The 26,008-nt window shown below is 49.1% G+C and overlaps 1 protein-coding gene across 1 annotated transcript in view; it reads right to left on the reverse strand.

The window, feature by feature from the left end:
- Window positions 1-26,008, reverse strand: part of LOC149347131 (uncharacterized) — a 121,695-nt gene that overhangs the window by 19,082 nt on the left and 76,605 nt on the right. Inside the window, exons 2-7 of the mRNA XM_089586894.1 lie at window positions 9,912-10,056; window positions 8,064-8,140; window positions 5,535-5,646; window positions 4,294-4,370; window positions 2,465-2,630; window positions 489-654 (exon numbers count right to left, since the gene is read on the reverse strand). Of these exons, the coding sequence (XP_089443020.1) occupies window positions 489-654; window positions 2,465-2,630; window positions 4,294-4,370; window positions 5,535-5,646; window positions 8,064-8,140; window positions 9,912-10,056 (743 nt within the window). The remainder of the gene's footprint in view (window positions 1-488; window positions 655-2,464; window positions 2,631-4,293; window positions 4,371-5,534; window positions 5,647-8,063; window positions 8,141-9,911; window positions 10,057-26,008) is intronic.

The raw sequence follows: 26,008 nt of genomic DNA on the forward strand, positions 1-26,008 counted from the left end.
TGTTATGGGTATTTCACTACTTTCTGAATGGCTTTTGACAAACAAAGGATGCCAAATGATGTTCTTTTGTTTGCAACACAGATGGAGGCAGCCGTTCTTTTGCGGTACTAAAACGGCCATCTTTTTTTTTTATTAATGAGCCCTTCAGGGGATTAAAGGGCATCACACAAGTCTGCCGACACTTAAAAACATCTCACGCCTGGTGATAGGGTTTTAGGAACTACAAATGTCAAACAGCATGATGAGGAGAGGCACAGCCTGAAAAAACTGACAAAACTCTGATGCCAGGAGCTCCAAATAGAAAAGCTTTCACTTCACATGCCTACAGTGGAAACAGCCCAAAGCCAATGTCTGACGTGTGGCAACATGCATGCATAGGTGTCGAAATGAGAGCACGGACATAAATGAAAGTGCCGTACCGACTCCCGAGAGCGATTAATCCATTTCCAAAAAAAAAAAAAAAGAGAGCAGGGGCAAGGCCACCCTACCGATGAGCCCCCAGAGGCTGGGCAGGGCATTGTCAATGTGCGCCAACGCTCGGCGGTGGTGATCGGCCTGCAGCTGGTACCACTGGACCAGAAGGTGGGCAAACTCGGGCTCTCGCCCGATCAGGCCGAACATCTCGGCGGCCAGGGCGTCCCGACACTGCTCCACCTGTCGGGGAGGGAGTGAATGTGTGGCACCCAGTTCGGGCCATCCGGCGTGTGGGAGCTTTGCTTCAGCAAGAAAACCTCCCTCCCTACGACCTTGTGATTGTCATCCACATGACATGCTGCCATAAAATAGCAAGGTCACATGATAACGAAACCCCAAACATGACGTGTACTTTAGTCACTTAAGCTCTTCTGCATTCCCTTGCATTTACAACTAACAGTGAAACTGAAGTGACAATACGTGGTTGCCCCTTCAACTTTTACCTACATCAATAGAGCTGGTTGGTCCCCAGTAGCATAGAAGGGGTGGGATTGACCAGACTCAGCCTATCAAAGCATTGTTCAAAGCATTGATTTGGAGGCAAGTACGACCCTACTTAACGCACACTGACAAGAGCGCATGCGTGCCTTGTCAGTGTTGAAATTCTTCCCTGCAGCGCAGTCTCCGTACAAATTCTAGCAGGATGAACATAGGGGTGCTTTTATAATGTGCATGGGAGAAAGAAAAAATATGCATTTTCACAGCCAGTGTAGTGGGTGCACGTTTCCGATTACACAATGCAAAGATTTTCATTTTGCAGCGAGTGCAGCGGATGTGTTTATTATGTGAATACGTCCATAGCAAGATTTCTGATTATACAACACAAACATCGTATGACTTTTGCATTGTCTCCTGAAGGTCGTATAACTTTGTTCCGACTATAGTTCCCAGCTGAAAAGACACCATTCTCTGCAGTGCACATCACACCGCCTGCGAGCGCTATATTGCACAGGTTACATGAATGACATCGCCATTGCTCTGCAGGTCAAACTAAGCACAACTGTACCACATACAGTCTAGGCATTCATATTACGAGCATGTACGATCCACAAACAGCAGTTTGATAGAGCTGAGCGGGTGTCGCCAGTGTGTATTTTTTAAATCTGAAACACTGCAAAGATGACGACAAACAATGAGACACCCCAAACACATCCCGCGCTGAACTCGCAACTGACATTTATTGAAAGGAGGAACTAATATATATATATATATATATATATATATATATATATATATATATATATATATATATATTCTCACAGTACACGCGGCATGTCAGCACTGTGTATTTGAAGTGTTTCTCCATCCATCATAACATATGTGCAATTCAAACTGTAAGTCTTTCGCTACTGTTTCACAGGCCATCGTACACCCATGTTTGATTGAAATCGCGGACGGAAATTGCGCAATCCGGAACTTTGTGGATGTGCTGCGCCATCTAGTTTGTGAACTCAACAATTGCTATTTTGATTGCAGTCTTGGTTTCAGTGTTTCAACAAGAGGGGGGTGCCCTGAAAAATAAAACTTTGAGGGGTCGCAGCACTGTCTGCAGGCGAAAACGGCGTCCACATCATCGCGCACTCCTTGAAAACGAAGTTCGATACCAAGCACTTCGGCCGCTTCCGATGACGTTTTTCGCGACGAAAGCAGTGGTGAGGAGTCAGACAACAATGTACAAACGTCAGATTTCACTTCTGACAGCGAGACTTTGTCGCAGAGGCCTGGAACGTCAGTGCGTACTCGCACGCAAGTTTCGTTTTTGTTCACTCTGCTTTTTCTGCAGTGCATTCGGTTTGTAATTGATGACAGCGGTTTTTTTTTTTTTGTGCTTCAGGGTCTTCGCAATATATGGCCAAGACAGTTTGCCAAATGCTCAAGGTCGTGTTGAGTTTCAATCAAGACGACATCATAGAATATGTGCAATTCAAACTTTAAATACACATATAAGGCGACAAGCTCTGCTTGCCATCCATTTGACTCCAGGGCGTACCTTGCTGGTAGCGTCCTCTGCCTCCTCGCGCAGGCCTTCAGTCTTGGTCGACCCGCCAGTGTTGCCTCCACCGCCACCCCCTGCGCTGCCGGCACCCCCCGCTGTGCCACCGCCGGTAGTCGCCAGGTTGCCGGACTGCTGGACGTGCTTCAGTGCCGTCTGGTACCTGCGCATTGCCAAGCACAACGCTAGAGAGACCATGCACACGTGACAGGTTTGCTGTTTATGCGAAGAAGCCTCGGTGTGCATTTACGGTCGCAAGTCAGAGAATAATGGGAGAAAGAACGAGATTCCTCAGTGACTAGCGTAAAGAAATGACCCACCACCATGCAGGCAACAGCGATTTGTGACCACCAAATTGCCGAAAGGAATGAAACAGTCGTTGAAGTGAAGCCCTGTGGATTACAAACTGAAGCAGCATTGAAGTGCTACCACAACCTCTAAACAGAAAGTTGGTAACCACCAACGTCCATGGCAAAAAACGCAATGCAAAAACCTTCGTCATGTTTCAAACTTTCCAAGACAGACACGAGTAAGCAAATATACTTAGAAAACGACTTTTGTATGTCAATGTGTGCTTGAAATGCACCGATTTGCTTTGGACTACTCGTGCCACGATTTAGAAAGAATGCCAGCCATAAGCACTGTCTTGTTTGCAATGATGCCACAGATCAATTCTCCGAGAGGCACTGACGGTAGAGAGCCACCATTAAAGGAATGCAGATGCGTGATATCAGTTCTGATGTATGCACTACACCATCCTCTAAACTGCTCCCGATCAGCTGAAAAGCTTTGAGACATCATCATCATCATCATCAGCCTAAATACGCCCACTGCAGGATAAAGGCCTCAGGCCTCTCCCATATGCCTCAAGTTAACCGCCTCATACCAGCTGGAGGCCACCTTTTCCCCACAAACTGCCTAATCTCATCTGCCCATCTGACTTCCTGCCGCCCCGTGGAATCTTCCCTTGGAATCCACTCCATAACCCCTAACGACCATCGGTTGTACTGCCTTCGCATTACATGCCCTGTCCAAGCATTTCCTCCTCTTGATTTCGGCTAGGATGTCATTAACTTGCGTCTGTTCCCTGACCCACACTGCACTCTTTTGGTCTCTTAATGTTACACCTGTCATTTTCATTTCCATTGCTTGCTACAGTGTCCTCAAAGTCAACCGTTTTCGTTAGCCTCTATGTTTCCACCTCATTGGTGGGTACTGACTGCCAAAATACAACTGTTGCATACTTTACTTTTTTTTTGAAGGGTTCGGGTAAGATGCTGTTCGATGACCCGATACAACAGTGCATGCCAAATGCAGTCCACCCCATTCTTATTGTTGCAACATCATTTGTGCAACAAGTACTGCAAAAACACTCATTCATGCAGAAGCATTTATATGGTTCTCCTTGTACTGCAGGTGTTTTGGAAGGCAACACTTGCCAAAACTTCACATGAATACACATGATGGATGAATAAACGACCATTTAGAGACCATGCCCGTGCAGTTGGCTGCAGACAGTAATCGTCGTCTTGACAGAGAGCACACATCCAACATCACTGTTTTTCCCTCCACTTAAGCTTTTTTCGCCATCTCAACACACGCTATACTCTCATTCTACCCTACCAATGTATGCCCTCCTCTACATAAATTTCTGCCGTCTTAAAAACTCCAAGGTGGTTCTTGGAACCGGGAGCGCCCTTGACCCCTGCCAATGCATCCCTGGCGGATGTGAGCGAGCCTTACAAGACAGTGTTTATCTGCACCAAATTGGAGTGTATATTCGCTAACAGCAGATGCACAGCGTGACAGCAGTCCCAAGCACGTGCCTGTTCTTTGCAGCATCCATGTCCAGTGTCAGCTTGGACAACTGCCTCCGCAGCTTGGAGATGTTGGGCAGGTCCGTCTGTGGCAAGAGGGGGGGGGGAGATTCCAGGTTAGGGGTATGAGAAGTGGAATGCTACCACTCGCACGCGCTGTCAGCTGCTTCTTAACTGACATTCATCTGTGATTTACTGATCTGCCAAAATCAAGCAGGCATGAACAGGTCAACTTGCCCCTATCCGCGAGGAGAAGATAAATAATGTCATGTGCTGGCAGCAATAAACGCAAAACACTGACTGAGAAATAAAAATAAACTTTGCGGCATTCCACGAAGCTCTTTCCAACAGATAAAATGTTTTACAATGAATCAATCTGTGTGCAACGTAATGTGCCATATTTTCCAAAAGAAACCAGACAACAAGGTTCGTTTCTTAGCTGCGCAATGAAATACTTTTGATGACCCTTAGACTCTAAATCTGTGTAAAATGAGGAGAACCGTTGTCCTTACCTCTTCCAAGACCTTTTAGTGTTTACACTCTATACGCAAATATGCCTACATAGGAGCCAAAATGGAGTAAGTTGTCCTCTAACACATTTTGATAAAAGTGAGTGCGTTATAGGATAGATTACTCCCTTTGTAATCCTTCGTGTTCAGAGTGTAGGGATGCCATACGGCTCCACTTTACGGCAAAGAAGCAAACATCATTGCCTAATCACTTTTGCCAAAAGTGGTGCTTCATTCAGCAATTTTTTAAGCTGAGGAATGAGGATGCAGCAATGCGTGTGCCTCGAATGGTTACCCTCGGTGCTGTGGCCCAACAAATTTTGGCTATTTCGACCAGTTATGTGCTTCTGGAGGGGTTGCTTTGCCTGCAAGCTTCTTGAAGGCACATGTATTTTGGTGCGGTGCAGCCAAAATTTGTTGGGCCATAGCGGCAAAGGTAACCGAGTTTTTGAAATTCTAAAAAATCATACGGATATTACTTACATTGGCCTACACGCCTCTCAATAATTAAGGAGCCTAACAGCAATAGTTAAAAAGCTAACTATTCAGTATTAGTTAATTAACCCCCTAGTTAGCACGTCTTACCTGTATTCCAATGTACTACACCACTGATAATGCTATGTTGAAAAAAAAAGCACTCTTCTAACCCAAAAAAAGCCTATTTTTAAAAATTGGTCCAAGCTAGCTGGGACACCCTGTACATATGCATGAAGAAGGTGCCATGATGCCACAGGTCCCCACCTCAAGCAGCTGAGTGGTGGGCTGCAGGACTTGCCGGTCAGTCTCCCGCTCGTAGCCGAGCAGCTCTTGGCCCAGCCGCATCTGGAGACTCGCACAGTCAGCCAGCACTTGTCTAATAAAGAAAAAAGAAAAAAGGGGGGAGTGAAAGTAAAAACGGAATCTTTGCATTTGTCTTCGCGACAGATTAGGAAAGATCAATTTCCCACCATCACAAAGACTTGGGCCTGATGGTGGCATAATGAAATCGCAACATATAAAAAAGGAATGATAAATTGTGGACTTCAACATCCTGAAACTGCACATGGGCTTTGAGGGATGCTGTAGTGGATGCTCCAGATTAATTTACACCAAACTGAGATTGCACAGCATACGGGTGCCTTTTTTGTGTTTGGCCTACATCGAAACACGGCTATCGTGGTCTGGATTCAACCAGGATGCGCCAGCTCTAAGTAGCCAAGTGCCGTAACTACTAAGCCAATTGGGCGGGTTACAAAAAAAGATATATATACAAAACTCCATGCATGTAATGATGCATAAATGGCTAGCTGTCATCGGATAGCCATATTTTCACACCTGCTCTCATCCGGAAATTCTGAAAAACTGTTGGAAGCGCTTAATTTGTGGAATGATTTAGCAAATTGTGGATTACTGTGCATTACTGCCTGCACTAAACATTTCAAAATCATACAAATCCAATAATAAGATCAGTGTCGGAACACCACTGACATTATGGTACAACGAGCACAATAAAATGTCATCGATAAAGGTGCTGTTCAAGCTCTTCCCTGAAAATGGCATGAAGGACACCCAGCACCTCCCATTTACCATAAGGGTTCTGCTCAGATATACTTCGGAGCAATAGCGCAAACAAGACAAGGGACAAAAGAACGAGTAAACACACACAGATATACTCTTGAGGGAAAAATGTCTTCCATAGTCACGGCTTGCAAACTGTTTTCAATGCTCCCATAAACCAACGAGGAATCCAAATATGACGGCTTATACAGCCCGCCGTTCACATGTGCCACAATCCACCATGCAAGACTGGCTATAAAAAAGTAATTGAAGGTGGGAAACTCGTACACAGGAGATGCAATTGGTTAAAATCCCTGATAACAAAGATTGTTTTAAGAAATTGTGCAGCTTGAAATCGCACGAAGGCTCATCCATCAAAATTTACAACTGCTTTGGGCAGTGATTCCGCAGAAAAACAAGATTTGGCGCTATGAGCCTTGAAAGAGGCACAGAAGGTAAGAACAGTTGAGATGTAGGCCAGTTGGCATCCATGCATGCATGCATGCTTTATGAGTTGAGGGAACCAGCTTTGTCGTCTGCACCTCCCTTTTTCGTGCGTGGTCTTTTTGACTGGCTTCCTCACCCAACACAAAAGGGAACCCGGGTGGGAACAAGAAGCTACACCAGACTGACAGATTACAATTTGTAAACACTACCAGCCCTTTCTGTGCACGAAAAGGTAAGTGCATTGCTGAGAAAGTTGCAAATCGTCTCCCAGATTCTCTCCCTAAATTACAATGTCACGAAATGCGGGAGGTTGTTACATTTTTATGCAGTGTCCCCGTCTGGCAAACCAGAGAAAGTAGGGAAACTCTTGGCGAATCAGAAAAAAAACAACAATGGAAATGAATCTTATGTCCCCACCAATAAACGAGCCTTTTGTTACAATGGATGCCAACAGATGGCACCACCACACTTGTTTATTACCCCCGCTCTTCCTTTGTTATATTGGTGTTTTCATTTCACACGTTTCATTTACTGTTCTGTTTTTACATTCAAATGCCATAGGCCACAATGCTTATTCCCATCACAGCATCATCATCATCACTGCCACCGCGAAGTTTACGTCACCAGCCTTGATGCTAATGATGACCTCATTGTTTGAAATGGTTTCAACCATCCAGAGACTTGTGCTTGTACTGCACTTCTAAGGCTGAAGCACATGAAAGGTCCACCAAGATGGCACATGAAGCCAGCTAGTGACACCTCGCATTATCGTACCTCAACAGCACTAACTGTGTTACTTTACCATTTGTTATTCTGACAGCACTTCCCATTGAAATAGTGTCGGATGTGAAAGCAATGAACCATTCATGGGCCCTGAAGAATTCACTTGACCACATGCAGCTGCTGGGAAATTTCAAGAGGCATTGCTACAGTCTCTACGTTCCTAAAGCCTCTACGTTCCTACAGCCTCTACGTTCCTACAGCCTCTACGTTCCTACAGCCTCTACGTTCCTACAGTCAATGTCATTCCCTAGTTACGTTTTGCATGTTTTTTCTTCCAAAAACATCTTTATACACCCCATCCTTCATGTACTGCCTTGCCTCACTTGTGAGGCCCCTAAGCTATGCAAATAACTGAATACATATATAAATACAAGCACTGAAGTAAACCAATCCAGGCATAGACATAAAATCCTGGGCCTTCACCCAATGCTGGGATTATTTATTTGCCCAACATGCCACAATAATATCAGGGCTCTTCAGCATGTGAGAAATGAAAATGCTTACCCAAGCAGTGTCTGGTTGCCAACATTCTTGTGACACTCCTGGAGGCTGTGGAACAGGGCGAGCTCCGGTATTTTTTTCTGCACGAAATAAAGAATGTGAAATGACGACAACACGTGTGCCATGCTGCGCTCAGTACGCCCCAATTCCATGGTGTGGTTACAACACAAACTTTTTACTTACAAACATCTTGTGACAGGCCCTATTCTTAAATGAGTACAGAAGCCGTATTTTAAGGGTACAAAAAGCTCACCAAAGACTTCCTGGATGTAGTACGAGGTACGCAGACAAATTCCCGACTTATTGTTCCTGCATAACCTTTTAACACATAAACTAAACATACCTCATTCCAAAATTCTCAAACACTTATCCTGAAGACAAACGCACCAGTCTGGAAGCCATTTGCTTGAACCAATTTTTGTGAGGAGTGAGGCATTTAAGAACAGTTTTTTCCTGCCGACCATTTCTGACCAGAACTCTCTTCAGGTTGCCATTTTCCGGTCCTTTTGTTTTGTTTATATTATTAACTGAAACCTCGTGAACCTCGTGTGCCATTCTTTCTTTTCAAGATTTCTATTTTTCCACTCTACCCCACGCTGCAAACTGCCAAGTTCGCAGAATCAACATCAATCAAGCGCGCTTCTTCAGTAAATAAAGGCACTGGTGAGATCTGTGAATGGCTGGAAATACAAGACACCAATTTCAGTTTCCAACATGACTAGGTGGATGCATGTAAGATTCCAAAAGCCCAATTATCACTGAACAAAGAGAGCAGTAACCAGGCTTAATGCCATGATGCATACCTGTTGAGCGTCTTAGCTACACAGTCTAACCTCAATAATTCAAACTTTAAAGGGACCACAGGTTCATTCAAAATAAGTGTGGGCTTTTTAAGTACACTTGATGATGATGAGACGTTAAGTGTCCATTTGAACTGAGTGAGTGAATTAACAACAGTCCTCTAAAGAAAAAAAGGTGTTAACAAAAAGCAATGTGGTCAAGCAAAGCAGATGTACACCCCCCGTCAAAAAGTATATGGCCCAAGAAACTTGCTTGCGAGGCTTGCTGCATGCCTCTTTACGCATCCTCAGCGACCCTAACCTCCCAAAAGAGGAATGGCATTGCGTCCTCTATCCTTCCAAGCTTTGGACTGCTAGATATGCTAGGGAGTCCCACTAAACAGCTTGGATGTAAACCCCTCGTATACTTTTGACGGGGGTGTACAAACCATGCAACACACATCTGACAAATTAAACAAGACCCTTGAATTCAGAATCTATATTGCTTACAAGTAACTGAATTCCATCAAATATGCCTAGCAATCTATGCAACCTGAGGGTGGCCACAGAAATCACTTGTTGGCCCTTGCTACCGCACTCTTTGGTTCTCCGTGAATTTGTATCTGTAGAGCAGTTTTTGTCCAGTAACTAAAAAAAAAATGCCAGCACAAGATGACAATGTGTACACGAGTGCATCCTTGGAACAAGATAAAAGAAAGGCACCGCGATTACCTGAATGTAAAGGTTATGTTAAACATGCAATGGTAACAAAATGGGACATGAGGGATTCTGCAGTGGAGGGATCACATAGCACATAGTCATTTTTGCACTTATCCTTCATCTAACTCCAGCTTCATTGGTCAGGAATCGAACCTGTGACCTTGGGATCAGTAGCCAAGATGAATGAACAAAAAGGGGATGCCTTTTAGCCGTGCAGACAAAGCAGAGCCACCTTCAATGACGGTCGTTCTAAGGCACCTCAACTCTAAACGGGAAGCAATATTGCCCCAATGCACACAGTAAATGGGGTTCCTACGAAGCAGCATGCGAAGGGGAAGGTGTGCAAGCTCACCTGCAGCTTCTCGTTGTCCTCGAGCGAGACATTGTGCAGGCAGGAGAGGATGCGCTTGTGGGTGCAGGCGCACGTCTGCTTGATGCTGTCCACCCTCTTCTCAGCCTGGACCAGGTCCTCTGTCAGCACGTCACTCTTGTCCGCTCTGCACCAGCAAGGAGAAAAAGGAAGAGGGAACATGAAACACAAATGCCTTGGGCCGAATAGCACGTATTTCATGCCTTTTCAAGTGCACAGGACACAAGTGAGATAAACCATGCAAAGCTTACTTGAAATTTATCAAAGGCACTTTCACAATGTCTGCAATGTACAGTACTACACAATGGCACTTCGTGAACTGATACTCCTACAGCACACAATCAGTTTTCCTCCACACTTTTTGCAATATGTCTACAGTAACCACAGAACGTTAACCTTGTCTTGTTTGCTCAAGGTTTTGCTAACCCTGTCTTCATAAAAAGTGCAGGCGGATTCCAATATGCTGTGAAGCCATGGAAGGCCGTGTCTCCAAAGCTAAGCTCAAGCGTGCAAGCATGTGGTTGCTTTGTAAACTTTTCTAACAGGTGTAAATTCCTGATCCCCCCATTTTGTGAAGGTCGTCTAGAGCAGCACCTCTGGAACCAGTGCATCACAGACGTCTGTGACATCAATCCCAGAAGTTGCCCTTATGGCAAATTTACCTTAGCTTGAAGAAAAAAAACTGCATTAGTAACTCCAAATTGAAAAGATAGCAGTGTATCTGGATGATCAACACATTCACTGTACAAAGTAAACAAACTTCCACACAATGTGAACAGGGCATGCAAGTCACACTAGGATATTTTGGCACAAGTGCAAATTTACGTGCCACGATTCATGTATACATAATTTCGTCACGCGTACAAATTTACAAGTCTTGATTCATCTGCACAATTTCATCACGATTCTTCATGGAAGTTTCGCATTCATAAATTCATTCTGCCGTTCGTATCGTCGTCGAATGCCATGCAGAACGACGAAAACAATTGCAACATTTCAGTCGACCTTGACTTCTTTCGCAAGGCTGCTGGGAATTCATTCTTAAGAAAAAAATCCAAAGAATCGAACGAATGCCAACTTTTCCTTCTCCTTATTTGGCCTGCGGCTGTAGTTGGCGGCCACACACCACACATCGGCGCACCCTAACGTCAACCCATCCGCGACGACGACACCTGGCTTGCGCAACTACACGGCTCGCACAGGTAGGGATATGTGCCCATACGTCCTCGACGGTCGGTCCGACCGACACACCGCCCCTGACGTCACGGACGCGTTCGCGCCCTTTCCTTGTCCCGGAGCGCTCACGGCCGTCTCGAGGCGACCGAGGCATGTGTGTTGTGTTTGTTTTCAACCTGCCCGGAGCTCGGCGGCTGAGTCAGGGCCGTGACGTCACCGCCGGCGTGACCTCCTCACCCCTCCGCGGCGACTGCCTGCCTCTACATGGCTTTTATCGCATTTCTCGCCCGGCGTAGCCGGCGGCGGTACCCGTCATCTTCGGAAGAGCCTCTTCTTTCGTCAGAAAGACGGCGGGGAAGAAAGTCGGCTTTCCTCGTGTCTTCGCGCTTATCCCTGTATCTGCGCATCTTCGTGGGCAGTTGCCGTTACTGCTGTTTTCGTCGGGCAAGCTTTGGCTGGAGCAGACGTCTTGCTGCCGACATCGTTAGGTGTGCTCAGGCCAGCTACATTTTTTTGGTGAAAACAGGAGCAAGGTGTCGACAAGGAATGCAAACCGTTGTAAACTATCCGCATTAAAAAAAGAAAGAAAGAAAGAAGCAACACTAGACAAAAAGGTGTGTAGGGGCAATAGTTCGGGGCGGCCGCGCAGTATTTCGACAGGTTTGCGAGGATTCATCTTTGTTTTTGTTCAGGCGCCGCCGACGGCCAGCAGTGGACGCGTCGTTTTGGCCTTTCGCTTTGTTTTCCCTTCTTCGCGATAACGGATGTACATTTTTTACCCCCCTCTCGGCAGGGGCGGGGAGGAATAGTTCGGCACATGTTGAAATAGCGCGTGGCGTCGGGGTTATCGCAGACCGCTTGCGCTGCCACTCGTTTCGTCTTCGCCGCCACTCCCAATTGGAGTATAGATGGTCTGCTTCGGCGACACATGTTCACGAAGCCGTTCTTGTACATGCACGCGGTCAGCTTTCACAAGAGATCGAGAGCCGATCGCCATATTGGCCACGGGACTGCGAAGACAAGAAGCACGACGAGAATCCCGGACGCGGTTGCCAACAGCCCAAAATGGCGCGCGGCTTGCAGTGTAATCGAAACTCGATGGGTGCGCGGGCCGACAGCTTCCCGACGTGTGCGGTTGGCTAGCGAGCACATCAGAAGAAACGGCCCTAGCCTCATTACGTTCCCCGCTACCTGTTTTCTAGGCGGGAAACCTTTTTAGCGGAACACATAAAGGGGATAAAACAGGCGCTAAAAATGATTCCGCCTTGAAAGCATGAATCAACCAGCCCTCAAACAAACACTGCTGAAATACTGGTTTTCTAAGGCGCTTAGTTGGGCTAGTTCGTCGGTCGACATCTGAGGAATCTTCTCTTACTGAAATTTCTTCAGACAGTCTATAGACTGCACATAGACTTATCAACCTACAGAGTTTATAGACAAGACCTACAGACTAGTGTATAGACAATACAAATCCTATACACGGTCTATAGACAATTTTTATAAACTGTTAATATACTTGTCTATACACTATGAATAGAAAAAAGGAAACATATAAGCAGGCACAGAGTCTAAAAAAAGTCTACACAAAAATGGCCTAAAGACCATTTTTACAAAGGTTAACTATAGAGCGAAAAGACAGGAATACAAAGCAGCAGCACCGGACACTAGCGTGAGTCCTATTAACGCTCTCTATGCTGCCTAAACAAGAAGCTGTGTATTATACTCGAATCAGATTATAACCTACGTTATTTTGATGCATCTGCATGGCCTGTTTAATACAACCATTAAAAAGCTGACTTGACTTACAGTGGCGATTGGCCAGCGGAGTAAGTTGCATATCCTATTACAGTTAGGAAGCCTCCACTGACTTTACTATCGCTTTGGCATTCGACAACGCCGGTTTCGAACAAGTTCATTAGCTGGCAACGATACTTTCGTAATCATCCGGTGCTGAAGGCGCGCGCGTTTCGGCCCTGTCGAAGCGGACAACCAACGGCTCACGATTGTCCTCGACAAGGACCTCAAGAAAGAAAGAAAGTAGAGGCAGCCTTCAAGGAGCCACGCGTATACGTGCACCGCAGTGCCTCGTGCAGGAGCCTTCCAACGGCCTCGGGCACAACGCCGTGCACGCGCGCGACTCGTGCAACGCCCAGTCACGAAACCGCGACGCGCGCTGGAAGACGCTGCCGCCCGTCAAAGATGAGGCCACGCGCGAGCTCCTCCAGGTCGCGGGACGCCGCCTTTTTATTACTTTTTTTATTTGCCTCCGCCTCCGTAAGTTCGCTTCCTGGAGACGGCAAGACTTCGACAGCGATGCATATGTATGCACGCGGCCAACACCGGCACCGCCGACTTATCTTCGTGTTAACCATGTACGTTCCGTCGCCCCGTCGTCCTCGACGCAGGAAGTGAGTGTGCGCGCGACCCTGCCTTTCGGAAGACGGGCCGCGACGCCCAGCTGACAACGACGGTGGCGCCGATGGTGAGGAGTGGAAGAAGGACCCCGTCAATCACTGCTCCGACGAAAAAGACAATTCGAGCACTGTGCATGGACAACTGCCGGCCAGCGTTAGCGTATACAACGTAGCTATACAGCTCGTGCCAGAACGCGCGTAGGCGGACCTTCCTAGCAAGGAGTGTCGGCCATAGCCGTGCAAGATCACAAGGCTAGCGCGCTGTTCTGCAAAGGCTATACTGAGAGCACCGAGGCTTTCTTTTGCCGGCGTGCCGAGCATTTCACTGACGGCGGCAAGTTACAGGAACTCCAGTTAGAACTCAAAAAATTGACAACGATGAAGATTCTCGGCAATATGAATGCATAAGCCCAGCTAAGTGACGATATCACTTCCGCCACACAATATACCAAAAAGAAATAATGCGCACGAAGTACGGTTCACAAAAACTAACAAACCAAATTGTAGATCTCTTAAATCACCATCCCCTAATTGTATATATTAGAAATGATTGCAAGTCTGTAGGTACATTCAAAAAGAGTCTTCACAAGTATGTATTGTCTCTCAATTAAACATCTTGTAATTCCCAAAGTGTTTGTATTTTAAAAGTTTTGTTTGCAATTTATATATTTACGGTAAAGTGAACTCTACGTCCTTTATGTAGCGAATATGTAGGCTACATTGTATTCTTTGTATTCTATGACTGCCCTTCTTGCCATGCTGTGTATGCTGTGTCACGCGTTGCAGGAGGTTGACGCCTAGTCAGGCATGCTGTTGCCTTTTTGTCAACCTCCTTAACAACTTTGGTTTGGTTTGGTTTATGGGGTTTAACGTACCAAAGCGACTAAGGCTATGAGGGACGCCGCAGTGGAGGGCTCCGGAAATTTCGACCACCTGGGGTTCTTTAACGTGCACTGACATCGCACAGTACACGGGCCTCTGGAATTTCTCCTCCAAAGAAATTCGGCCGCCGCGGCCGGGATCGAACCCGCGTCTTTTGGGTCAGTCAGCAGCCGAGCACCATAGCCGCTGAGCCACCGCGGCGGCTCCTCCTTAACAACTGTATCGTTGTCAAAATAAACTTCAAACTGCCCGTCGACGGGTGCGCCATGGTGTCTTTGGTCACTGATCTCAAGCACGGCGCACACCACGCGGAACGGGGCCAGTTCAGCACCCGAGAACGCCACTTGGATTCCGTCGGTCCAATGGCAGCCGCTCCTTCTCGCGCCTCATCCTTCCTCCTCTCCACCTCGCAGCTGCTGCTTTACTTTCCTCCTCTCCTCTCCCGAGGCTTCAACGACGGTCTCCGCTTAACTCATACAACGCACAGTAACAGCTGCACTGTAAAAGCCCCGTCGGCTAAGAAATTCGAACGTCTCGCGTGCAGTCCGGTTTGTGCAGTTCATAAGGGCGGGCCTCTCCTTATTCGCATATACACGCGCTTTTTCAGTGTTGCCCATTTGTTTTCGGCACTCTTATGTTTATGGATAGAAATAAGTCATTAATGACCAATAACTGCTACTCATAAAGAAGGCAGTGAAAGCTAGTCGTCGTGGTTTCCCCCGTCCCTCATGGCGGGGTTGAGGTGTCCACCGAGAAGCGAGGCAGCTACTGCACCTTCCATTTCCTAAAAGTAATCCAGTCCTCTGCCAGCTGCGACCACTCCATCCCGGAAACTTCCTAATCTCATCCGCCCACCTGAATCTCTGCAGCCCCCTGTTACGCTTGCGTTCTCTAGGAACCCATGATCCGTTACCCCAATAAGGGACCACCAGTTAGTTACCTTCGCATTACACGCCCTGCCCAGTGAACTGCTCCCCCCCCCCCCCCCCCCCCCCACCAGCGTTCAAGAAAGAGCCGGATTGCATACGTTTGTGGCAATGCATGGAGTGGCACTCCAAGAGGGCGCGCTCTTCTTCCGATACACGCTATCTGGTATCTGCCATCGAAGATAGTAGAAGCGACGGCTCTCCCTTGCAAGATCTCTAGCTGCATGGTGTGCTGAACTTGGAGGCAGTCAGTAAACACTTTGGAGGGGGGAGCAACGCTCCCATCCGAGCCCACCGTGCACTTGACGGGTCAGCGAACCCCACGGTTATCCGTGCACACTCCAGTCACTAAGCCACTGCAGCTGCGAACTACGCCAACGCAGAACGCGACACTATATATACTATATATACCGACCGCGCTGGACTCGCGCGCCTGTACAGTCGCGGAAAATATAAACAGGAACAAAAGTACGAGCATTCAATTATTGATTAATCCACAATTATGCGCGACAAGCGCGGCTTTTTTCTTTTTTCTGTATAGTTTTTCTCTTGGTGTACAATACCCAAAAGCCATTCTCACTTTAGACGAGCAATAACTAAGAAATTAATTCTTACGGAAGAAGTTCCCCCTCCGCTGTGGAAAAAAAAAACGCCCAGTAGAATAGACTGCCAACTGTGGACTTGCAGTAAATTTTCAAGGAGACGTACCTTTCCATCACCGTCAGCTTCCCGACTCGCGATGTGTATGACGGCATGAGAGCGACAACGCGCGGCGTTGAAGCCGCGACGGACCGAAGACCTCGCGCGACGTATAATCGCGAACAAGGCCATAGCCTTGTCCGTCCCGCGAAGACATGGAGCGAGCAGCTGTCGGAAGCCCGCGACAGACGCTCGCGACGCCAACACTCGCTCCCACGGACACGTCTATCTTCCGTGACAGACAACTGTCCCCCATGCAGTAAGGCGAATTCGTTGAACGCCCGTCCCACGCCACCTCAAACCACGACCCAATAGACACCTTCAGCACACCGTGTACCGTCTCACCGGTGCCGGAGTAGCGGAAGCCCGCCCCCCGCCGGTGAGCACCCGCTGATTGGCCCCGATGCTGCAGGCGCACGCGCATCTACCGGGTACCTGGCGCCATCTGTCGCCGACAAGGCGATTTGCGCATGCGCATTGGCGGTGGGCGGGCTCCCGGTACCGGTAATACGGTAACACGGTACGCTAAAGGTGTCTAATGGAACGATCACCGCCAGCGCTGGAACTCTCGCGGGCTGCATGCACACGTCTGGTCTGGCGGTATACGTCGGCGCCATCTTGAGACCGTCACGAGCCGCGTTTACATGTATGCGACAGAATGCGTCTTGAGTGGGTTTTTTCGAGACAGAGAGAAGGAAAGTCGCGACTCGTCCTCTATTCTCTTCTTCGACGTTTTTGCACGTTCCCTAAAAAAGTGGACTCGAATCGACTTCTACCGTATTCATGTAAACGCGACTACGGGCAGCCCCGTCGCAGAGGCGACTCTGACGCTGGAGCTCCTTCGGATCCAGTGTCCAGCGAGTTCAAACAATGCACAGTGTCTTGGAAGATGGAAACGAGGGACCAGAGAAGTCAGTGGCGCTGGAATAATCCGAGCAAGTTCGATGAAAAAAAGAAAGAAAAACGGTGAAAGAAAAACTACACATCGTGCGTGAAGGTTCGAAATAATTTCCCCTCTCGCCATATAAACTACCAAATCAACAGGCGTCAAAAGGAGCGCGTTCGCTGTAGAAAATCGTTAAAGCGGATGAATACGGGGGAGATGTAAAATGAAGACGAATCGGTGCGGCCCCTGACGACAGTCGACGGTTCTCCGAGGCAATCATTTGGCGTAAGCAAGCACTATATCCTTCGCTTCCTTTTTCACCTCGTTCAGTGCAGGCTCGACCTGTCAAAATCGAGGCCAACCAGCGACTTTTCGCATGCCGTTGAATCGGATAACCTCGATGCAGCGGAGGTCCAGTTAGGCAACCGAAGCTTCAGCACGACCGCGCAGCAGTGAAAGAAAGAAAGAAAGAAAGAAAGAAAAGAAAGAAAGAAAGAAAGAAAGAAAGAAAGAAAGAAAGAAAGAAAGAAAGAAAGAAAGAAAGAAAGAAAGAAAGAAAGAAAGAAAGAAAGAAAGAAAGAAAGAAAGAAAGAAAGAAAGAAAGAAAGAAAGGTTTAGGTTTTAGGTTTAATGGGGTTTAACGTCCCAAAGCGACTAAGGCTATGAGAGACGTCGTAGTGGAGGGCTCCGGAAATTTCAACCACCTGGGGTTCTTTAACGTGCACTGACATCGCACAGTACACCGGCCTCTAGAATTTCTCCTCCGAAGAAATTCTAGCCGCCGCGGCCGGCATCGAACCCGCGTCTTTTGGGTCAGCAGTCGAGCACCATAACCGCTGAGCCACCGCGGCGGCGCAAGAAAGAAAGAAAGAAAGAAAGAAAGAAAGAAAGAAAGAAAGAAAGAAAGAAAGAAAAAAAGACATCGGACAGCGACGCGATCTGAACAAACAACAACGGACCTGTCGTATACGCGTCGTGACTGCCTTCGACAGGACGCATACGCGGACAGCGCAGTATACAACCACCTCCGACTGTCGCAAAAAAGGTTTCGCAATACGAGACGAAAACTAAAGAAAGAAAAAAGGGGGGCCAAACCAAAATACAGACACACTTCCGACAGGCGACAACAAAGACGACGCGGTATACGTATACCAGACGCTGATGCATCTGTTCGCAGAGGGAGCTTTGCGTGCAGTGGACGTAAGCCGTGGGCGTTATATGCACGCGAGTACAAAGATAAATCATAAAGAAAGGAAGTAACGCAAACGAACGCAAGAAGGAATCTCATCAAATACGCAACGGCGACCCTAATCTGCGCTTACCCCCCCCCCCCCCCTCCCTTTCCATTTCACCCTCCTTCTCAATCCCCTCACAGCCTTTCGCGAGCGGAGCTCAACCACAGACAGTGCATGTGTAGTATCACCGCAGTGATACGAGACGGACATAATAGAGGGGCGCGGCAGCGAAAAAGGAATCAAAATCAAAGGAGGGGCCCACTTATATAGACAGGGACATCTCTCGGAAAAAAGGGCGGCGCCTATATCACGCGGTCGGGGCGGCGACGGGGCCCTGGCCGCTCGAGCACCGGGCCAGACGGATTCCTCGTATGCTCGCAGCCTAGAGCAGCGCGACACGAGAGGTGATCGATCACGAAAAAGACTCGAAGCGCGAGGGATGGAATTGAGACGGAACGGTCTCCTATATATTAAACGGGCCGGAAACGCGCGACTCGGAATCGGAGAAGGCGCGAGAAATTTCGACTTCAAATCGGCGTGCTATAGAATAAAGGGAGATTGGTTCCGCGGCGAATTTCCGCAAAAGGCCGTCCAACAACGTATTATATATATAGGGAACGGTTCTCCGCGGAGATTGCAGGGCGCACTGTTCCGAGAGGGTCTGAAAGAACCCAACCGCCCACACAGCGCGACGTCGAAAAAGGCTGCCATGTCCATCGCAGCTTTTGCTACAGAGGCGTGACGGCTTCCTTGCGGCGAGGTACGGGGTCTGCTGCACGCGCTATAATGACAGCGGAGAGTCACATCAAGTTCGCACCTCATGGACGAAGATATATACGTGACTTTCGTTTTGGCTGGAGAACAAAGTACGCAAAAAGGACAGGGCAGCCTCAGCGCGTAAAAAAAAATTCAGGGGGGCACTTTGTTGACCTAAAGTGCGGTGAGGCGGAAAGCCTTTAGCGCGGTGTTGCTGCTTGTGTCACTGATGTGTGGTTAAGATGTTAATTAAGTACACAATTGTTCGTGAATCTTAAATGCTGGAGACACTGGAGGGCGTTTGGGAAGCATCCGTCTGATTCGACGCCTTTCTGTAAACACTCTCCAGCGTCCTGGACCAGGAGAACTACATATGCGTTGGCAGGAAGTATATATAGCACGCTCGGCTGCGGAACGGAGGGATGGCGGTTCGAATCCCATCGTGCACAAAAATTTGTTTGCTGGTCTGAATAGAAAAAGCGTGACACCTCTGCTGACAACCTTCTGTCGACAACGGTGAGGCATTAAAGACCTTAATACAGGCGTTACTCACGCAAAACTGTGCTTCGGGAACCTGGGGCTCAACATTCGGTTTTTAGTAGCCGTGCCTCCCAAAACAACCCCGAGTGGCACGGATCACTGCAAGCTATAAGGACACCAAATATTAGTACCACGCGGACTATACTTGCGACAAAATGTACAAGTACATCGAAGCAAGACATCATCCACGATCTGAAGCCGCAACGGACCGAGCGACAGCGGTAAATTCCAACTAGACATCGACGCCCCGAAAATGGTGGGACAGCGCACATCCTCTCGGCGGGTGGTCACCTAAAAGCTTTCTAAAGCATGTCAAAAGCTATCGCGTTGCTCCTGTCATCGCCGAATCGAGCAAAAAAAAAACAAGCTTCGATTACTAAACCATGCCACGAGCATGACACGCCGCCCATATGGCAGGCAGTAAGTGACGCGGCAGATATACACGTGCAAACAGCCGAACACCTCCACTCTTCGTGTACACTCGCACGAACCGACGGCATGCAGAACCCACGCGTGTGGCGAAAGGTATCGATCTCTCTCTCAGGCCGTCAAAGAGCATCTGACTCTCAAATGACGGGCCACATTTCAAGGCACTACAGCAGCTAGCTAGCGAGGCATTCCTGCGCGTGCCTGCCTAAATGCATGCATGCATACATACGCAGAGGCAAATGACGCGGCGGCGACAGCGGATCTCCGCAGGCCCGGCCGACCCGCGCGCCACAACCGCGCGGCGGTTTCCGCGGGAAGCACGCGCCACGGGCGACACACAACACGGCGCAGCGTCGTACAGCTGCACTACGCACACACACAGACACGCAGTGAGAGCCGAGAAACTTTCTCGCGGCGCGACATGCGTGTGCGCGTGCGTCCGTTCCGGTTCCCAGGCAGAGCACGCGGGACATGTATGCATGCGATGGAGCTAGGAACAGGGGGGAAGGGGGGGGGGGGGGGGGTGGAACTCGAGAACCAGCGCTCCCGCAGGGCTCCCCCACGGACACGGCGACATGGGAACACGACACGGGGCTCGCATGTAATAAGGCGTCGCGGCGGTCGCGATGTATAAACACAAGCGCGCTCTAGTGCCGTCCCAGTCCACACGCCCCCTTCTGCCCCGACCCCGATTGAATTGGTGCCACTACCAGGCACACAGAAACTGACGCGGTTTACACAAGGGCGTCTTACGCAGAAAAAAACAAATGAACCGCTTGCATCAGTGACACACCCGTTCCATTGTAAACATGCCAGGGAGTCCACTTTCCTGGTTATTTCATGTATAGTCAGCTGCAAATTATTATCTTATCGTCAAAGTCGCTATGGCCCATGCAGCGGCAATATCCAATGCACTCGACGAACCAGCTTCGCTACTAGCACGGCAGCAGTAGCATCTAGAAACATAAATCAAATCAAATCAAATCTTTATTTCCATCGGTGCTACAGATGGAGGGCTACGGAAAAAAAGCTGCCACTTGGCAACTTGACGAGTCCGCAGCCCCAAATATAAGGCAGCGTGTTGACAGCACCAGATAATGAAAAAAGCACCAGATAAAGAGCAACTTAATCGAGCAATGCAGTGAGGCCGCTTTACAGGAGAGTGACGAACCGACGGGGGGACATGAGCCCGCCGTCCCGTGGCCTGGGCCATGCAGAGTATAGTATAGCGTCCCACTTAATCCTCTACAGCGAAAAGGCAGCATTTACACGCAGTTGTTTGTAAGCGAGCTTGACGGCTGTAGTGGCATGTATACCTTCCCGATATTTCCGACATGACAACCGCAAGTAATCGCCGCTGCTCAACTAGCTGTACGTTTGGCACACTGTGGCCCAAGGCTCCAGTTACGTCATTAACCACCTGCACTCTAAAGACGAATACGCCTATATGAGAGTTAACAAGGTGTAACTTGTCCTTTAGTGCAGACTTTTTTATAAAAAAAAAGAGTTCGCAAGGGGGCAGTTTACTCCCTTATTACACGTTTCTGTTTATAGAGCGTACTACTACTACTACTACTACTACTACTACTACTACTACTACTACTACTACTACTACTAGTACCACCACCGTCCGCAGCGTTGGCTCAGTGGTTATGGCACCCGGCTGCTGACCCGAAAGACGCAGGTTTGATCCCGGCCGCGGAGGTCGAATTTCGACGGAGGCGAAATTCTAGAGGCCCGTGTGCTGTGCGGTGTCAGTGCACGTCAAAGAACCCCAGGTGGTCCAAATTATTCCGGAGCCCTTCACTACGGCGTCCCTCATAGCCTGAGTCGCTCTGGGACACTGAACCCCATAAACCAAACCAAACTACTGCTAGTGCTATTAACTCAAAACTAGGAGAGTTTCATTGGTCACTGCGTCGCCGACACACGAGCCCCTTTGGTGCCACGCCGGCCGAGGGTGCCGTGGACCGGGAACTAATCCTCAACAAACGACGCACAACCCCTCGCACGGACAAGCGGTCACAGCTGCCCGGTGGCAGGTGGTGAAACCGACGGGCGTATCGGTTCGCTCCACTTTCGCCAGGGCACGAGGACCGTGTGTGTGTACAAGCAGGCAAGTACGCGCACGTATACGCGTGTGGGCGTCGCGACCCGGAGCTGTTCCGCTTTCCTGCCCAACGATGGCCGCTCCGTTTTTCTGTGGCCTTTTGTTCGACACTCTTTGTTTTTCCTCATCTCCGCGCATCGACAACCCGTAAAACACCGAGCAGCGTCCAGCAAACGACACACACACAGCAAACGACACACACAAACGACAAACAGTAAGCGACACACAGCAGCAAGCGACAAACAGCAAGAGACACACAGCAAGCGACACACAGCAAACGGCACACAGCAAACGACACACAGCAAGCGACACACACAAACGATGCACAGAAAACGACACACAGCAAACGACAAACAGCAAGCGACACACAGCAAACGACACACACAGGCACACACACATTTCCTGCACCGAAAGCGACTCCCGCCATTAGGAAAAGCCGTTCCTCCAGCAGTAGCCGTGAGTGAAAAAAAAAACTCACCACGGTTTCTCGAGGCGATCGTTATGTGCGTTTACCTTTTTTTTTAATGTTCCGCGAGAGAGATTATATAGGCAGGCACAGGCGCGACGACACGCACTGCGCGCTCGCTCGCACGAACGGTTGCGGGTTCGAGACCCTCTTCTCGCGGACACGCCAAAGCCGTCGTGCTTCGCACGACGCCGGCGTGTCGGTGGCACCGGCGACTTAAGCGCCACTTTGCGTGTCGCTAAAGACCCCCTCCATTTAAGTGCGCCTTTGTCGCCCTGTCACCCGGCCGGCGCCGGCGTGCGAGCAGTACGTTTGAGTACACACCGAGCGAGTGCGAGGGGAAAGGTAAGTTGGGCGCAGCAGTTTCCGCATTCCCACCGTCCATCATGCTCCAGCAAAATAAAGACAAAAACAAAATAAAAATGTCGTAGTAAAGGCGGGCACCCGAACCGTATACGCGCTGTTGTACCTCATCCACTTTCTTTTTCCTGGACCAGAGCAGCCTGCTTGAAGTCGGGTCTATTACAGCTTTTCAAAAAGAGGGCCCTGGGCGCCGCCATATTGGGCTGTGTTCGTATACAGCAAACAGGTGAGTATTAAACTCTCCCCTGTGTTCTCCCGAAACACAGCCCAGAAAGGCGGTTTCCCCGGGGGTCGTGAAAAGGCCTGATAGCACATCTGGCTAAGGAAGATTAAAAATGAGAGACAATACGAGAGTCGCCAGTGCGTGCAGAAAAAAAAAAAATCTGGAACTATGTTACATCAGGTTTAACATCCGGAAACAGGCTACAAAGAACGGATGACTGCCACTCAGTCTTTTTTCGTTTCATTTAATACTGACGAAGGCACGAAACTAACGACTGTATTCCAAAGGGGGGAAACTACAGGAAGACAGACCGGCCAATCCTTTACAAAGCGCAACGAGATCATTCAGAAACGAACCTTTAAACGACCCCAAATAATGTGCAGGTCACCCACTTCCCGTGCTACGTATCCCACTCCACATCAGGCCGACCCAATTAAGCGTCACTGTCTTTCGCCACGCCGTCGGTTACTACACAACACGCTACAATACCACTGATCCTCAGTGTAGTCCTTCACACAGCAGCAGCTTCAAAGAAAACAAAGGAACGGAAACGACACCGAAGGCGCATCCCAGGAACGTCGGCAGCGGCGTCAAGGGAGAGAGCGTCTGCAACACACGCACCACGGGCGGTCCGCACCCCGCGCCAGGCACCCATCAATCACGGCCACCAGTCTCGCCCAAAGAAAAGCCTCGAGGAGGAGGAGGAGGGGCGTGGAAGGAGTGCACGCCAGCGAGTAATCACAGCGGTGGCACTCCACCGGCGCGGAAAGAGTGAAGACCACAGTGTGTACACGGACACACACGGCTTCACTGTTCCGTATACAGAGGGCTCGAGCAGGGACCAGCAACATACAATGTGAGAGCGAAATGAGGCGGAAGTGCACGGCTTTCACATAACGCGCTCACGCAAAGTTGACTTGTTTCGTCAACTTTGCTTATCCACTCGAGGGATAAGCAGCCGCGGAAAGATGCTGCCACAAAAACCCCAGGGCCTGCGTGTTTTAAGGCGAAAAGACTTTAATGGCTCATACTGTCGTCCGTTAGCAGAGGGTGTCACACCTTTGGGAGCGTGTTAACTCGGGAACTGAAAAAAGATAGGAGAAATCGAATGGTTGCTTCAGAGAGGGGAGGAATAAAATGCCAAGTTTGATGACTATATTAATTAGTTCATTAATTATAGTCAGAAATGCCAAAATTGCGTCCAAATAACGCGGGCTTCGATATAGCCACGGGAATGGTGTGACGTCACATCCACTGGAAGTCGTTACGGCATAGTGAAAATTGTCACAGAATGGTCGGAAAAAACGTCGAATTTGTGTCAAATTAGATGGAGAAATGTGTAATTACGCGTAATAATCACCGAAGATCCCCTAAAGATGTATAATATGGGTATCGATATAGCCACCGATACGGTGTGACGTCTCATCCACCGGAAGTCGTCACGGCATAGTGTCCTCGGCTTCCACCTCTGAACACTTTAGTTGCCAAAGTGTCCTTTTTTACTTTATGAGGTACACCGCATCGCACAGCATCTCTCCCAAAACGCACCCACTGGTCTCGGTGTCTCAATGGCTATAGTACGTTCGGCTGCTGAGAACGCGGTCGAGGGAGCTGTCACTGGGGGGCCGAAATTCATGAGCTCGAGGCAAACTGCAAACACGCCCCGTGTTCTGTTGCGCAATGCCAGTACACGTCGAAGAACCCCAACCATGGCGCACATGTGCGACTGGCGGAGACAAAACTCCAGGTGCTGTTGGCAGAAATAAAGGGAAAGAGATAAACAAGGCACAAGCAACGAATTAAACAAAGGGGCAAGCAAAGAAAGAAGGGAAGAATGGAAGGCAAAGCACGAAGAGAAAGAGAGAGAAATGAATACGAAGCAAGAAGGAACGAAAGACAGGCGAAAAAAAAAAGTAAGCAAGAAGGCGAGGAACTTGAAATCGAGATCAAAAAGTCATGGCGTCTCAAAGGAGATTCGCACAAAAGGCGAACGAGAGCGGGAATGAGAGAGAAACCAAAATCTGCGCTGTTTCCACCACCAGCAAGCGTCGCAAGCGTCTCGTCAGAGACGCACAACTCGCTCTCGAGTTATATACCGGGAAGGGGCTTCCATTTCGACCGTATTTTTAGAGGCTTCCTTCCCTCGGCCAGGCCGACAAATAAAAAAAGTAATAAATAAATCAAGCTGTTACGTAAGTGCCGCGACACGCCGGCGGCAGCTTTCACGCGCGTCCCGCGACACGACCTTGAGAAAGGGCGACCCCCGTGAGCAGAAAAAATAAATAAAAGCACCGACAGAAAAAAAGGCTACGACGCGCAAAGCGTAAGTGGTGCGGCACGCATCTCACGCGCAACGTATACAGGGCGCACAGCGCACGTAGTACATAACGTATTCACGCGCCGTTCTCTCTCTCGGCGGCGCAAGCAAGCAGCGCTGTAAGCGGCACGCCGACCCCGATTTCACGGCGCGCTTTTACACGCGAGCCAGAAAGGAAGTGGCGCTGATGCTAGCGCGTGTGAGTGTGTACTTGCACCGCAGATTCGCTGCTGTGCAGCTCGGCCCTCCCGCCACAAGCCCAGAGTACGCGCGTGCCATCCGGAGAAGCCTGACCACGCATACATAGCACGCGGCGCAGTTGTGCAGTTTTGGCAAGGAGGAGAGGCGATGGCATATACGGGCGCGCGCCGGCCTCGACCCGCGCGGAATTCCAAGCACCACGAATGGCTTCCGATGACGGGTCGCTGGAGATCACAAAGGACGGGAGGCAAGAACTAGGCATAATAGCGGCTTTGTTTTCGATTTGATGTATTGGTGTTTAACGTCCCAAAGCGACTCGGGCTATGAGAGACACCGTAGTTGAGGGCTCCGGATAATTTCGACCACCTGTGGTTCTCTAACGTGCACTGACATCGCACAGTACACGGGCCTCTAGAATTTCGCCTCCAAAGAAATTCTAGCCGCCGCGGCCGGGAT

This window comes from Amblyomma mixtum, chromosome 4 (assembly GCF_055824585.1).
Source record: "Amblyomma mixtum isolate Tamu chromosome 4, ASM5582458v1, whole genome shotgun sequence".
In the NCBI taxonomy this organism is placed as follows: domain Eukaryota; kingdom Metazoa; phylum Arthropoda; class Arachnida; order Ixodida; family Ixodidae; genus Amblyomma; species Amblyomma mixtum.